This window comes from Nesoenas mayeri (assembly GCF_963082525.1).
Source record: "Nesoenas mayeri genome assembly, chromosome: Z".
NCBI classification, from domain to species: domain Eukaryota; kingdom Metazoa; phylum Chordata; class Aves; order Columbiformes; family Columbidae; genus Nesoenas; species Nesoenas mayeri.
In genome coordinates, this window is record NC_137542.1 from 55,192,407 (window position 1) to 55,209,635 (window position 17,229).

The 17,229-nt window shown below is 39.8% G+C and overlaps 1 protein-coding gene across 1 annotated transcript; it reads left to right on the forward strand.

Annotated features, from left to right (window-relative positions):
* Positions 1-9,728: 9,728 nt before the first annotated feature.
* SELENOP (selenoprotein P) lies at positions 9,729-17,091 on the forward strand (the record flags this gene model as incomplete). The annotated part of the gene is made up of 5 exons (XM_080363010.1): positions 9,729-9,773; positions 11,225-11,428; positions 13,153-13,365; positions 15,552-15,669; positions 16,555-17,091. Exons 2-5 carry the CDS (start codon positions 11,238-11,240, stop codon positions 17,089-17,091), a joined length of 1,059 nt encoding a protein of 352 aa, XP_080219136.1. The 5' UTR covers positions 9,729-9,773; positions 11,225-11,237.
* Positions 17,092-17,229: the final 138 nt, after the last annotated feature.

Sequence of the window (17,229 nt, forward strand, 5' to 3'; positions counted from 1 at the left end):
CCCGGTGAGGCTGCCTCTCCTGCCCGTGCTGCCTGGCTCTGCCTCTTGGGCACCCAGTCCCCGTGGCTGAGGGATGAAACAGCCCAACAGCACCTGCCGCTCCAGCAGAGCTGCTGGGTTATTTGGATAAGGCACCTTAGGAAAAGGTAACCAGTGAGCAGCACTGGCTGCAGCCAGCCCCTCTGTGAGCGCTGGTAACGTCAAACTCGGTTTCGCTTCTAGGCCAGGGTCTGCAGGGGCATCCCGAGGGAGCCAGGCTTTGTGTGTTGTGACCAGGTGAAAACATATTAATCCTAATACACCAGTATCATTAATTTGCCAAAACAGACACAACGATTGTCCCTTTAACAGCCTCTCTGTCAGTCATGACAACAGAAGAATCATGGAATCACAGAATCATTTCATTTGGAAGAGACCCACCCTCAGGACTGAGTCCAACCATAACCTAACTCTAGCACTGAACCATGTCCCAAAGAACTTCGTCTAAACACCTTTTAAACACCTCCAGGGATGGTGACACCACCACCTCCCTGGGCAGCCTGTTCCAATGCCTGACAACTCTTCCTGTGAAGAATTTTTTCCTAATATTCAATCTGAACCTCCCCTGGCATAACTTGAGGCCATTTCATCTTGTCCTGTCACTTGCTACTTGGGAGAAGAGACCAACACCCTCCATACTACACCCTGCTTTCAGGTAGCTGTAGACAGCGATAATGGCTATGTGTACTCATGAGCTTGCCCATGTGAATGAACTTGTTTATGAACTCCATTACTTTTCCCTGGAGCCAGAACTACATGATTACTTTTGTTGTGTTCATCCCCCACTAAGGGTAAATGCCTATGAATTTGAGGCAGCCATTCAGCATAGAAATGCTGCAACATCAAACAAAACATGAATAATAGACATTCAATCAAGTTACAATTAATTTTTATATACCCTTTAGTACATAAACTCCTATGACTCTGCGCAGTGTTTTGTAATACAGTAATGCAAGAAAGATTTATTGATACTGGTGGTTTGTAATGTAATATTAAAAAGCTTGAAGTCAAATTTATGTCTCTTTTATTTCCTTGTGGTATTGCTTAATGACCTTGCTAATGCAACACTACTGTTATTCTTGTCAGTAGGTATTCAAGCAATTGTTTTCAATCTAGGAGTTCTCCGCCACACCCATTCTTGTTTTCTTGTACACAGCAGTACATTAGGAGTGTTGATGCCTCCTACATTTAGAAATATAAAGGTTTGCTTTAAACCATTATAGACCTAATTTTTAGTTGAGGAACCGTATCTCCAATAGCTTGTAATTCAAACTGAAATATCACTAAAGGTACTGTTGTAGGACCAAAAGACAATGATTACAAATTTCCATTCCAGCACCTCCCACCTATCCAGACAAGGTTGGTGGGCTGCTTATTTTTCATTAATTTAGGTTTTTCTGACAATTTGCCTTTTTAGCCAGGGCATTTTGCATACTGTTTCCTTCTTTACTTTTTTCCCATGGCTTCACCCTTCTAATTGTACTGTCAGGGTAGATGGGACCTTTTAAATGAATGATTCATAATTTGTCCTAATAGCTTTTCAAATATAGAATTAGACTAACTGAACTATAACTTTTCAGGTTCTCCTTTTCCTCTCTTGGAGATGGGTGTGGTGTTTCCCAGCACTACCTTTAGGATTTCTGACAGTTATGTTACGAAACAATACAATTTAGTTGTAAGTCTCAAAATAACCTGGATTACAGTTCATTTTATTCACAAAAGGAAAAAAAAAAATGTTAAGCAAACATCAAAATGATCTTTATGTCTAGTTCAACTCATATTGGTCATTTGTATGGCTAAAAATACACCCCCCTCCCCTTTCTTTTTTCTTTCATTGTCCAGAATCACCTCAGTGACACTTTGCTCTGGATAAATCTGTATTCATAAAGATAACCTGATAAGCTGAGTTTGGGAATAATACCAAAGCACAGATGATCTTTTCCATCTGTGGTCTTCTCACGGTGGTGTTGAAGAAGGCAGAGAACATCCAGCCAGACCTTTGGTTGCCTCTCCCTGGGAGAGCTATGAAGCAGCAAACAGATGAAAATGAATACTAAACTAGTTGCAGAAAAGTGTAGATCTTACATTTCCCTTCTTTAATAACGAAAAACCCTCTTATCTGAAGAAATGAAGGAATTAATAAACTGCAGATGTGAAACTAAGAATTCAGAAGGTGTGCTTATGTGCAAGACTGAGTAGATATTAATAACTATTTTCCAAAAGCAGTTGATCCAGACTATAAGTGAAGGACAAATGGAGCCACAAGCTTATCTAGTGCAAGGCTTTTCCCCCAGCAGTCTGCGACCTGTGCCCAGTGCGCTCATGAGCACTGCCTGGCTCCCCAAACAGTATTGAAAACTACTTAACACACTTGCTACAGACACAGATCTCCAACCACATTGTCCCACACTGAGACCAAATGATTCACCCGAAGAGGGGCAGAATTCAGATAGCTCCCACGTGGTCTTTTCTGGTCACTTCTGTTAAAACAAGTGTTATGAAATCAACCGCCCATTCCTGTAGTGATATCAATCGTTTGTAAGAAATCGCTCTATCAGTGGACGCAGCATGTCTTCATCGCGCAAGGACGTGTTCTGTGCATGAAAAGGCTTTACTGCCGTGCCCAGAGCAGGCCAGACGTGTTCTGTTATGCAAGAGAAAAACATTTCTGTAGAGCCCCCGTGATAGGTATGGTTAGTGAAACAATACCAGTGACTGTTTATAAAGTTTTAAAAGAACAGAAATATGGGTTGTTCCTCTAACAGAGAGCTGTTCTGTTAATCCTCCTCATCTCTTTACTCTTTCAAGAGGGGAGGGAAGATAAAAGGAGTTAATGAAAGCCAAAATGACAGTGTAAAATGCAGTGCTTGAGAACTGTAATGTGCCGAATTGTCAGTTGATGTTAAAAATCCTTAAAACTTACATCTGTGACACAAAGATGTCAGTTTGTTCCTGCATTATCTTTATGTTTTCAGAGGAAATGCAGTTAGGACAGGATGTGCGTTTGTATCTACTCAGTATTATCTGCTGCCCTACAAGCTCCACACCAAATCTTATCTATTGTGTACAACTTTCATATTTTTGTGACCCCATGAAGATCAGCTGACTAATGAAACCAGGGAGATCAGTGTCTGGTGAACATTGCAAGACAGGGTGGTTGAATTCTAGCATTCATACCCAAGTATTTTCTTCTATATTATTTTAAAAATCTGGAAGAAGAAGCAAGTCTAAGAACTTCATGCCTATCAGTTTCATAAACTATAGCAATCTGGATTCTGCGGAATTAAGAGAAGCACGCCTAAAAGAATTGTATAGTGGCTTAGTGCTTAAATAACAGTAGGTTTTAAGTACTTTATTATTTTTTCCTTTTATTGCAGACTATAGAATCATAGAATTGCAGAATCACAGAATGGACTTGGTTGGCATGGTCCTTTAAAGAGTATCTAGTTCAGCTTCCAATATAAATTCAGCAGGCCTTGGCTAGGTCAGTACATGTCGGGTAAATGCCTTAAGGAAAACCTCTGTTAAAAAGTTACCTGTCTTAATGGTTAAAATAAATACATACCACGCCATTTTTGCATGGGTATGCATTGTGCATCGTGAGTAGAAATAACATACATACATATTGTTCATAAAGATTTTGTATAGGTAGATACTACCTCTTTAGAGGTAACTGAGATTTTTCACAAGGCAATCTGTAACCTGATTTGTAAAGATGTTTTCCTGTTGTTTTGATAAACAACTGTGAACATAGTACATCAGGACATGAAATATGGTGGTTTTTCTAGCTGTCTTTAATAATCCATGGAAATCTACAGAGTCTGGAAAGGATTAAAGCTAAACTGGCAGAAAAGGTTTTGACCTAGCACACTATCAGTGCTGAAGTCCAATGTATTACACAGACAGAAATATTAACAGATAATTTTAGATTACTCCTTTCAGGCCATGCAATGTTCCTAGAAAGCCGTAGACTTATGGACCGTATTATTACTGGAAGAAATTATGTCTGCCTGATAGGTCCATAAAATGTTCGCTAAAGATGAAGGTTTACTTCAGAACCTGGAGACAATCAAGGAAACATTCCACACACAATTAAGATAATATTAAGAGCAATAAAAAGTTGGAAAGTTGTGCAACCTAGAAATAATTCCTCTCAGTATCTAGGGGAAGATTTTTTTTCTTCAGGAGCTTTTCTCTTTCTGGCACAGCCTTCCATCCGCCAAGTGCATCTCTCATCCATGCAGGACCGCGTGTGCTGTGTGGCATGTGGACTGTTACTGTGCTGACTGTAACCTCAGCTCAAGTGCTCCCTGTGCAGACACACAGATGGAGCAGCTACCAAAGCACTGGCGCTACTGAGAGAGAACCCAGCCGCTGTCTGTTCTGCCATTTAAGTTCCGAAGACCAGCCTCACACACAATCCACACTGTAAGCCTCAAACAGTGCCTGAGCCACTGACTGCACCATGATTTGCCTGAGAAACGGCAAACAAAGTCCTACATTTGGCTTCAGGACAACTAGACATCTGAAATTTCACACGATCATTTAATTATGTGTTTTGCAACTTACCTTCCACACATCTGTGTTTTAAAGAATGAACAAACAATTTATTATTAACTTGAAACATTTACAAGCAAGACATGATGAAGTCTTTGCAAAAAAGGGGGATATAATTAAAAACCATTTATTGTTAATTATTACTGTTACTGCAGTCATGGGATCACTTATGCATTCGGTTTTCTGGTCCGTCTCCTCCTGAATGCCTGCTAGCTGTGTTGAAGAGAATGTTCTGCAGCTTTGTTGCCATGATTTTTAAAGTGCTACAAGTTTTTTTCAAGTCACATTCATATTTTGTTTCCTCTTCTTGAGCTCTGACAGGAAATCTGGCAATGAACATGATGCAGGATCAGCACAAATCCCTACTTTGTTTTTCTTTATTTTTTTTTTTTTTTCTGTTTTGCTGACAAGAAATATTTCCGAGAAATTCCACTTGTAGTTTAGAGGGCTGTATAAAATGCTGATGGTCAAAGACAAGTGTGCGGAGCTGCTCAGCTGTTCCACCATGAGACACTGACTCTGGGCTCTACTGGGGATACCACCACCTCTGTAAATCCAGTTCTTAAGACTGGATCTTATGCCCGATATTTAAATGATAGTTAGTAAATAATATAAGGCATACATGAGTAATATTTTGAATGTCTTCCTGCCAAGAGACAGCCACTAAAAAGTTAAAATAGAGGTCAGCTAGAGATGAGGACTCACTGAAGTAAAATGGCAACCTGAGACTCTCTCTGCTATAGTTCTACAAGAGTCCTTACAAATGAGCAGCCATGCAAACCTCTATTGACTGTAGAGATGTTGAGGCTTAGTGTGGTGATTATTTCTTGTCAGGACCAGGACTCATGTTTCCAGTTCCACAAGTTGAGCCAGTGCTTTTGGAACGGAGACTCAAAAGTGGGTATTGCTGTTGTTACCTGTAACTAGAGAACATGATACGAAGCCTGTTCAATGTGAATTCTCAGACAGGCCAAGAGGCCCATGCAAACACAGGTGATCATATAAAATAACAGCAATTTCACAGAAGCAACCAATAGTGGCTGCTTGAATTTTGCAGGGCAGACTTTTTCATGTCTTTGCTATTTGCAGTGATGTAGGGTAGTGCAGCTGGCTTCCAAAGGTGTTGATTTGGACATTGTACCTTCATTATTGCTGCTGGTGGCACATTCACATACTCTTGCCTTAAGAAGAGCACACAGTATTTTTTTCAAAGTTCAGCATTCCAGGACTATGCCATCTGAAAAGCAGTATCATCAGCAATCAACCTCCAATATCATGTATCTGAAGCCATGAGTATTTTAATTCGTCAGACTCCATTTCATGTAAAACAATCTCCATCTTGCACTCAGCTATCTGAATCTGTCCCTAGGCTCCCTTACAAACACAAATCTCTCTCTTATTCATTAGCTGGACTCAGTTTTCAGTTCAATTTTCATGTATTTTACAACAGATAAGCAAAGAACAGACTTGAACTTCCTGTAGGGTTCACTGTATATTGTCACTGAATCCCATGCACTGTGCTGTCGTAACTTCCATTCCTTGGCCAGGGTTCAGTGCAGTGAACTCTGCTTGGATGATCTGTCATAAAACATTAACAAGAACTTGCTTGTACAGGTATTTCTGATGAGAAGCCTTTAAAGTCACCTGGCATGAACTGCTGTTAGTTTAGCTGATGAATTGTTTTCCTCTGCATCTCCTAAGGAGAGTTATTTTGTACAAAGATTAGATGGGAATTTTATGTATTGCTGATGATACTTCTGAAGTTATGAGTACAGGTACACCCTATTGAAGACCTGACAATGTAAAGAGAACTGTCTGAATACAGAAAAATCAAAGCCTTTGTTTAACTTCCTTTATATTCCTTGGTACAGATCCTGAATGACTTTAGTTATGTGTTGACTCAATGTATTGGAAAGTCTAAAGCTGCCTGCCGAATTCCTCATGCAACTACATGATTACTGCAGAAGAAGGGGTCACTGATCATGGTGTGGGATCTGAGATCCATACAGGAGATCTGTACAGATACCCTACTTTGGGTATTATATTTGCATCTTCCTGATTTACTGTCCCCAACACCAGGAGCCCAACTGAAGGAATTTTCTGTTTTCTTCTGTAAATCACAGGACAGTCAAGTATTACTAAATACACTGAAAGATAAAAAAATACAGAAGTTGTACAGTTACGCTCTTATTAACCACCTCTTGGGTATCATCAGGTAATTTGTCTGTCCTTCAAAGGATGAGAGGACCATTGGTTTTAGGCCCAGTGAGGTGACATGGGGAACCTGCAGGCTGATAGAATTATTGCAGGATAAATGCAGTAAGTAAACAGGGCCAATAGATAACTCAGAATACATATAGGTATTCAGCAACCTGGGTCAGTTTGCATTTGTAATCTGTGCAGTGATTATGACTTACGGCATGCCTGACAAAAACAATAAATTCCTTGTTGCTTACAGTGCGCTACATATTGGTTCAAGTGGAGACAGACACTTCATTATTATAATGGAGTTTCCAAACAGAAAAACAAAACATTTATCTACTAGATGAAATCTCATTTTGTTTTTAAGTAGACACATGCATGTATTAGCTATTCCTTCATTCACTGGGACAATTTCCAGGCCTATATCAGAGGATGTCAGCTTTTGTTGCTTCCTTTGAATTCTGAGAAGTATGCATTTAGCTATTAATATCTTCTGCTGCTTTGGATCTCACATGAGAGGATCACGAGACCAATATTGCACCACCATCCTTCGTTCTGGAGTTACTTTAACTAATGATCTTGTGGTTTTAATTATTTTGCTGAATTTACTTTAATATATCTTCTCAGCCTTCACTTAAATTACCCTTTATTTACAGCATTTAAGCAAGTGTTTAAGGCCTCATAAACAAACATAAATTTGTTTATGTAAGCAGAAAGTAAACCTCAATGGCCCGTTTTTGTTGTAATTTATTCCATTATAAAGGATGAGTAACCCCACTGAGCTGATATGGTTACACTGTTATAAAATGCGAAGACATGAGATGAATCACTAGACTGACAATCTGCCCATGGACTTTGAGTTCCCCATTTGTGACATCCCTCAGTCACAAGAGCAAAACAGACACCGAAGTCCTAAGGTCTCATGATAGAATTCCTGCTGGGTCCACGTTCTGCCTCTGTTCTGTCATTATTTGCACATGTTGCAAATCACTACAGCACATGTCACCAGAATATTAATTACTGACAGCCTCATAATTCCGTGTGCATTTGAAATTTTTTTTTTAAGAAATACCTAGACCAATCTAGATAACAGAAATAACAAAAACCACTTAATTTCCGAAGACACTATAACTTCTGTGTGGTAATGCTTTGAAAAGTTTGAAACATGCCAGAAAAGGGGATAGTTATGTTCAATAAGAAGGGAAGGGTGCTGTTATTTCCACCAGGACCATTATTTTTCCCAAATAAGAAAGTAAGTAGAAAGAGGATGATAATTAAAAAAATTGTTTGAAACTGAAGTCTTATCCAAATTAGAGTTCATAACTGCCTCCTGCAGTGAAATTGGAACATACTCAACAACTAAGAAAATACTTGCAGTGGAAAGCAAAATTAAGATTTAAGACAATTATTTCTTTAGAAGCTATGGACAAAGGGCAACAGGAGCCTACGAATTCAAAGGGAATTAATATAAGAAATGGAATGGTCAGACTCTTAGACTGTAAATTTAACACTTGTTAACATCTTTATTGTACTATTTGTAAAAAAAGCTGGAAGTGTATTTTTTTCCACTCAGAAAGGGTAATGCTCCAGATTGAAGTTTAAAAATATTTAGGGTGTATATACTTCTAAAACAACTGAATTAGATCTATCTAAACTCACAGCCAGAATTATAATATACCCTACCACTTGCTTTAGCACAGAGAACTTTTTTCCTTAATAAATCTTAAGGCAGCAGGCCCAGCAAATAATCTATCATTTGGAATAGTGAAGGGCATCCTCAGAGCTATGAGGGCTTGGTCCCAACCCAGCAAGGAATACAAAGACAAGTTTCCCTAACAATATAAGGAATGTGAGCACACTCCACCTTCAAAAAAAAATCTGTCCCAGTCTGATGTGTGTTTTCCGCATGCTGTCCTCCAAGACTAGCAAATAAAACTTCAGATTTTTGTTCTTCTTTCCATTGGCTTGAGCATAGGACTTCTACAGGATAAACCCCAAACTCGCACACAAACAGAAGCATAAATCTCATCTCCGCAGGAGGCAGCTAAGCCATATAAATCTCACCACCTTAAACTCTAAGGGCACACCATGATTTTAAACATTTATTTCTCCATAAGCACACATAACACGTGCATTGCAGGGAAAAAACCTCAAGGATGCTGCTGTCAGACTGAAACATGCTGTGCATAAAGAGTTTTCTCACTGAGGAAAGAGAGTAGGCCAGCAGTTTAACCTGAGTGTCCACACATACCTCAGTGACCATGGGGTTCAGAAAACATAACAGAGTAATACAGAGAGGTAGGTAACTATGCCCAGTCGGTAGAGCTTCATGGCTTTCATGGGGCTACATGGATTTAAATGGCTGAAGATCTGGTCTCTAACTTTCGACATAAATTGGTAGACTGGCACGTTCTGCAGAAACAAGTTTTAGAACCAAGTGATGTAATCGAGAGCAGCTGGGCAAAAGGAGCTCTGTGCTCACATGCCCTTAGACGCTGTGAGCCATTTGCTAAGACAAATATAAGATAAAACATATGAGAGAAAACCTGCTAGGTCAGCGTTTTTATAAATAGAGAAGAACCTTCCCCCGCTCACTGCGGTTACCACTGTGCTCACAAAATAATGGCTGTTTGGCCCACCCCCCTGCTCTGACTGTACCACTGCCTCCAGCTGACTGGGGTGACTGACAAACTGCATACCCCGGTGTTCAAAGTCACCGTAAGAAAAACACCACACCATTCTGCACGACAAATGGTTTCCACTTGGAATTAGTTAGCGGAGAAATATTTTGGCTACTTTTGCTGAAGAGGTTTGCTTTGCTTGCAAGGTCGTTCAGAATAAGCTCCCTGAACTTTGAACCGTATCTGCAAAGCGAGATAAACAAGAGCCCTATAAATACCACAGCCCTTTTCCTCACGCTGTTTTCCTCTGCCACGGAGTTGAGCAGAAGCTGCCAAGGAGCGGGGGAGCAAAGGGTAAGTGTGCAGGTTTTGCTGTGAAACAGCTTCGCGACTTAAGATTTGGCAAAGTTTCTTCTCATTTCCTTGTCTGAGGCGGCTAACTGTGGAAATTTCCATTGGAAACCAAGTAGAAAGTTGAAACGCGAAGAGCAGTGTAGTTCAGAGCAGACAGCTGTGCGCCGGTGCTGCTGCAAGCTGCACACAACCACCTCAAGGAGTTTCTCACAAGAGTTTAATGTGTTTACAATGGATATAAATGTGGGTAGCTTTCCAGATGTGTGGAAAGAGCGAAAAAACGGCCCTGTTGATACCTACTGGATCATGGTTTAATCTTCAAAGTAGTGTACCTAAAATGCTTTTGTTAGAACTGCAGGAAAGAAACATTAGGGACAGATAGAGATTTAACAATGGTGTTGGCTTTGGAGGGGCTGGCTCTTGTTTTAGAAGATCAATTAGTAAGATATTTAAACTTTTTTAGAATATGACAAGATTGATGAAATGGGTGTTATTTATCACAACTTAGTATTTCCAAACCATGCTGTGCTTACTTTGAAACTTCGATGCGAGTGGCCAAATGATACGATTCCACAACCTATGACATGCTGGGGAGCAGTTTTATAATTTTATGTGGTTTTCGATAGTGGGTATTTTCTGAACATACAAAGCCAAAATTTTTTATGGTAATGGATAAAAGGAAAAGGTAATTATGAAATGTCTTGTATGCTTTGATTTTCATAAACATTAAATGGATTAAGTGTGGGTAGGAGATTTTATAAAATCTGAGGAATCCTGAAACTCAGTTTTCATTTCGTGTTTTTGCAAAATTGTTTCCAGTGCCTGTGTTCTTAAGAGACTTTTCTCAATGGGAGCCAAATACTACAGACTGACTTGTAAAAGTTTTTGAGTTTTTCGTTTGCTTGTTTTTTATTTCTGCCAGGTTCTTTAATACTTGCTATATAACAAAATACACTGTTGGTGCAAGTACTTTTAAGGCAACGGGATTACCCTGGAATCTGGAGTGAACTGGTGTTGATGCTTATCGGTGTAAACTGGCTCAGCAAAAGTGATTTCGAAATGCAAGAAATGAGGCTACTTTAAAATCGCTGAAATATTAAAAACAGTCAAGAAGAAATTACAAAGAGGAAGGAACAACGTAGTGTGATTAGTAGCATTAAAAGAAAATCCAGTTATTTTGAACACTTTATATTCTGCTGTTTACATACAACAACAACACGAAAAGTACTGCCTATTTGGGGGAACTCCACTGCAAAATGAAAGGCATATGATCAAGCAGTAAACAAAATAGCTCAAGTTAATTCTTAGAGTTTTTTGGTTTTGTTTTGTGTGTTTCTTCCTTTTTTTTTTTTTTTTAAACTGAATATCCTGCTGTGCTTTGTTATGTGAATTTCAGAGTCTGAACTTTGTTCAGGCACTGATCTTGTTTTGTTTATTTTCTCTCTCTTCAGATAAAGCCCAGCCATGTGGGCAAGGCTGGGGCTAGTTCTGGTTCTCTGTCTCCTCCCAGGAGGAGGGACAGAGACACAGAACTGCAAGGAGGCCCCAGAATGGCGCATCGGGGAGGAGAACCCCATGCTGAACTCCAGGGGCTCCGTGACGGTGGTGGCTCTTCTCCAGGCTAGCTGATACTTGTGCCTGCTGCAGGCTTCCAGGTAATTTTGTTAAAACATGACAGGTCAGCTTTTGATGCCAGGGTAATGCATGTGCCCAACTACAGCTGCAGTCGGTGATCACTGCTTTCCTCAAATGCCACCATCCCAGCTGGTATGTGTGGCCCAGGGGCCAATGTAACACTGAGCAGGAGCATTCTGGGCAGTGGCTCAGATTCTTTGTCTCTTGACTTAGTGCTGATTGGCAGATCATTTTCTCCAGATTGTACTTACAGCATGAAAGTATGATGAATTTAAGACTCACGAAAACCCAGCAGAAACAGTTCCTCAAGACTATACTTCAGTTAGCAACAGATGATTCATGTGGCAAAGATCCTGAAGACAAGGAACATCATAATTCTCTGACACCACTAGTACAGCTGAAAGAGAGATCTGTGATCACCCATTTGTTATGTATGATCTGTAGGGGAAAAGGCAAATCAAAACATGCACTTTTAATGTGCTTTCCCAGACCCTATTCAAACGTCCTAGATAGAAGAAGTATTACAGAAGGTAAGGTAGAGAATGGCCATCTCAAAATAGTTGAAGCACTCAAGGGAATCATCACTGTTCTCTGTTCATACAAGACCTGGGACGTTGGTGCTCTGGTTTCTAGAACCTACTTCCGTGCAAATAATTAGGTATCATGACAGTAACAGCAACAAAAAAATAATTTTGAGTTGACCCAAACAGGAATTGCATACACCTCGTGTCTTGGATTCATTTAGTGATTGTGAAATCCTCCTTCTGGTTTAAAAATTCGTAGTACTGGCTTCAGAGCTTGATTTTAATCACAGTAATAACATCTTAGTTTTCCCCTCTAGGCTGCATGACTTCATAGTATAATAGCCTTTGGAAGTTTTTTAATATCTAGATTTGAAAAAGCAGTGGTAAATCTCTGGGTCCATCAAAGTCAAAAATGGGCTTCGTGGTTGTTTTTCAAGGCATTTGGGTTTGATTCTGTACATTTTAGGTATGTTTTAAAGAATCCTTCAAGCTCCAGACTATTTCCTGAAAATGGAAAAAAAAAGTGTTTTCCAGAGCAGTTCAATAGGAACAATACAAATGAAAAGGAAAAAAACAACCCACATGATACAGCAAGGAGGCAGCTTTCTGTACTATAGACCAAAGAAAGACTTTTGTGAAGGGATGCCAAAGGGAAAGACTAATAACTGCCAGACAGGTCATGCACACATTCTGTAGCCATCCTTTTGATCTAGTTGCTGTAATATGCATTTTCTGGCTATTACAGAAAAGATGAGTGGGACAGATATTGGCCTTTTACTGCAGGTTTGCTTTCTTGATTATTCATCTTCCTCCTGTATTTATAGTGTGCGTTCTTTAACCAAATATGTGATCAAAATCTCAGCATTTAAATAAAGACATCAGATAAACTAACTGTGTTAGACCATGAAGAGCGTGAAAGAACTGAAATAAAAACACTGAATTCATCCTGAAAACAGATATTTTCTTTACTTAGTACTGCATTCTACTTACAAGGACGGGGCCCATGACATATTAGCTATTGCAGAGTCTGCTTTGGTGACAGTGTAGTTAATAGTCATGGCAAATGGCAAAGTTGTTTTGATAGTGTTAGATTGTTGCCATTAAAACTCAGAAAATAACATTCACTGTACTAAATCAAGATGGAGCATATTAACTTCTGTTGAATATGGCAAAATTTATGCTTTCCTAATACAGTTTTGCTTCTTTACATTCTCCACTAGATTGGAGGACCTGCGAGTGAAGTTAAAGGATGAAGGACTGGTCAATATCTCGTATGTTGTTGTCAATCATCAGGGAACTCACTCACAGAGGAAATTTCACCTACTGAAAGAAAGTGTTTCAGAAAATATTACTGTCTACCAGCAAGATGAACAGCAAGATGATGTCTGGACTACCTTAAATGGAAACAAAGATGACTTTCTCATCTATGACAGGTCTGTGTTTAGAGGGGAACACAGGAAAATATTTGCATATGTTTAGAGTAATGCTTTGTAAATCTCTAAATTATTTAACTGATTTTCAAATAATCTGATTACCCCACAACAAAGACATAATCAACTTCTGAGTTGCACTAAGTAAAGTACTTGCATTTACTGGAAAAAGGAAGCTACAAAACAAAAAGTTACTTTTGCTTAAGTAAGTTAGGGATAAATTATTTTTTCTTTACAATTACTGATAAGGATATAAAGCTACTAAAGAGCGTCCAGAAGAGGGCCATGAAGTTGGTGAAGGGTTTGTCGGCGAAACTATATGAGGAGCGGCTAAAGTCACTTGGTTTATTCAGCCTGGAGGAGACTGAGCGGAGACCTCATGGCGGCTACAGCTTCCTCACAAGGGGAGGAAGAGCAGGAGGCGCTGATCTCGTCTCTTTAGTGACCAATGACAGAACCTGAGGGAATGGCGGGAAGATGTGCCAGGGGAGGTTTTGGTTGGACATTAGGAAAAGGTTCTTCCCCAGAGGGTGGTGGAGCACTGGAACAGGCTCCCCAGGGAGGTGTCACGGCCTCAAGCCTGGCACTGTTCAAGAAGAGACTGGACAACACCCTCAGACACATGGTGTGAACTGTGGGGTTGTCCTGTGCAGGGACAGGAGTTGGACTTGATGACCCTGGTGGGTCCCTTCCAATTTGGAACATTCTATGATTCTATGATACTGTGGATTTAGACTAATATAACTGAGTGTAGAGTTTGACAGCATGATTCTGGTCTTTTACACTGGTTTTATTTTCAGACAACTTCATTACATCGTTGCATGTGAGAGAAGAAACAAATGAGAAAAGCTATCTGGATTATTATGAAAACATTTTGACCAGAGTTGTTGAAAATGTCGTGTAGCCATACAGAAAAAAATAGTATTTAGGTGAAACTTAAAACCTTCAAAGAAAATAGCTTTTTGAACATAGGATTCTGGAACACGTATTTTTTGGCAGAACCAGTAATAACTCTTCAATTGAAATTATGATTTTTCAGTTTTGATGTGATGGAAATTATTCAAGAAGTCCTGCACTCCTAACATGTCCATCCTAATTACTATTTTGTTACTGTAAGAAACATTCTCAGTTCATAATGAAGCATAATTAAGTATAATGAAGAATTAGAAAGTTACTTTTTTTTTTTTTTTTTTTTTTTTGTAATATGATGAAATTAAATGAATTAGCTAAATTAGGCTTGTGGGATGAAACTAGCACTAGAATTTAGAAAGGGATAGCATGTTACAGCAGCAGCAAATACACCTGAGTGTGGGCCATTCCTGTCATATGATAAACAGAACAGAGCTGTAAGTAGTTTGTGGAGAGGCCTCAAACCCATGGCCTTTGAAAGGTTGAACAGTTTCGAGCTGCCGCCACATAGCATACACCTACACTGTGAACTGGTTTGCACTAGTTTGGCCATGACCCATTCTGCTTCCAGGAACGTATGTCCTTACTGCGCCTTCATTGGCAATGAAGCCTTTGGCTGGTGTTGCTCCTAGACACGTGCTGCAGACGTGTAGGGAGCCAGGCAGGAGGACTGCGTGTTGGCATTGCAGGTGGGGTACATAGCCAGGTGCCCTTGTGTTCAAGTCCTGCATTTACTCCACCTCCTCCAAAGGTACCAGTGGTGTAGACAAGTGCAGACCAGAGCCCTCAAGCACAGACAAGGAGCAAATAGGTGCTGTAAACATCTCCTTGTGCACACTGCATCAGCAATGCAGAGGGACCGCAATGCACATTCCAACCAAAATACACGTTATGTGGCACAAAAATATTATTTTAAGACTGCAACAATCAAGTGGCGACATGTACCACTATGCAAACAACCCTCCTCATTAGCAAGATAGGTTTGTAATGAGTGTAACCTTTGCTAGCCTGAATACTGCTAAACGAGAGGTTTCTGGCAGTAGAGTTACTATGTCAGCCAGAGATCACACTTCACACTACTGAGCGATGCAGTTGAATGGGCAAACGTGCGTAAGGCAGATATTGTCTTTGCCTGTAAACCCCTTGGACAGAAACACCTTCTGTGGGACTGTATAGTGTGGGCAGATTGATGTGAATAAAATACAGTATAGCAAGAAGAGATACTTAATTTTAGGTGTGTGTTTATGTATAGGTAACCACAAAGTTCTTTCTCTCCTTAGGTGCGGCCGTTTAGTGTATCACCTGGGTCTGCCCTATTCCTTCCTGTCTTTCCAATATGTAGAAGAAGCTATTAAGATTGCGTACTGTGAAAACAAGTGTGGAAACTGCTCTTACACGGTATTTCCTTGTTTCACTCTATATATACTAGGAAAGGAGACCAGATTTGGCTGATACTTAAATTACTTCAGTGTGATTAATCCCAAAGATATGATTTAGAATTTACACATTTCATGGTTCTTGGCAGAAAGCTTTTAAAGATTTTTCAAAGTAAATTAGATCTAATTTATAATAGACTGATTATCTGAATTCCTGCCCTTGATAGAAATGCAAATAATTTTCAGAAATCTAAATGCAATCTTGGAGGCTAATTCTGTTTCTGGGGTTACATACAGCTAGTGAGCAGTGAACCACCCTAGTTTTTGGGTACAGGTAGGTACTTAAACAAATAGTAATTAAATCCTCCCCCCCCACCCCGGGAATCAAATCTCAGCTTGTTTGAGTTACTGTTCCTTTTAGTTTAAACACAGTGTCCAATGGGTATTTTAAAAAGTGGTAATAAAAGGTAAAAAATTATTGTGAGGATTGCAGAAGAAGGGTAGCTTTGTTTTATATATAACTGAAGATCAGAACTACTTTAAGGATTATCAAGAAATGTGCCTGGATAGTCATGAAAGTTCAAGGAGAAGAATCATTTTTATCCCATCATGCAGTTTCACAGCTAAATGCAGGCCTTAGGTCAGATATGGAATCCTAGAAAAATAATACTTTTAATCAACAATTACTTGAATTATCATTCCTAAAAGTTTATATGAAGAGCCGTGTCTAGTTATCAGTGGTGGTGTAAAACAAGGTTCCTTTTGATATATTCATATCTTTCTTCAGGAAAGTAGCACAGATGATTTAAAATTGGGTTTCAGGATCTGCAAAAATGTTAAGATAATATTTTATAACTAGTTCAATCAAAATAATGCCTTGAATTTAACACAAGCTTCTCTTTTGCAGGAACCTGATATTGATGGCTTATGTGAAAACATCACTAAAACAGCAGAAGAAGAGCTAGCAGAGATAGCACCTGAGCCAGCTGGTCAACATTCACACTACCACAACCTGCACAGACACAGACATCACCACCACCACCACCATCGTGAGGGTGGTCGTCACTCCAAAAATGAAAACCATCAGGCTTCTGAATCTCACAGGCATCATCCTCACAGCGGTCGGCGTCATAGAGTTTTTGGCCGCAACAGGCATGATCAGACAGGTAGTCATGAACAGGTAGACACTGTTCTTCCAGGAGAAGGTGTAGAAATTACACAAGATAAAAAGCTATGAAAAAAGGGGAAAACCAGCTGTAAAAACCAGTTAACTTGAAACTGGCAGACAGCATCAGACTCAACTTCGAGTAGCTGATGCTGTCATTGTCGACACCTTCTGTTTGAAGAGGTAAGAAATTCTGTCACTTGACAGTGTCGCGGAGCACTTCCAAACTCTTGCAGGTGACACGGGCAGCTGTTGGCAGAGGACATCACTGAATCCTGACAGTGACGTCTGCTCACTGCTGCCTGACAGCAGTTGCCAGCAGCAGGAGGAAGTGAAACTAGTGACACCTGACAGTGACAGGAAAACGCAAGAAACTGAGCCTGAAAAACAAACTAAGCACTTTAAAAATGCAAGGGA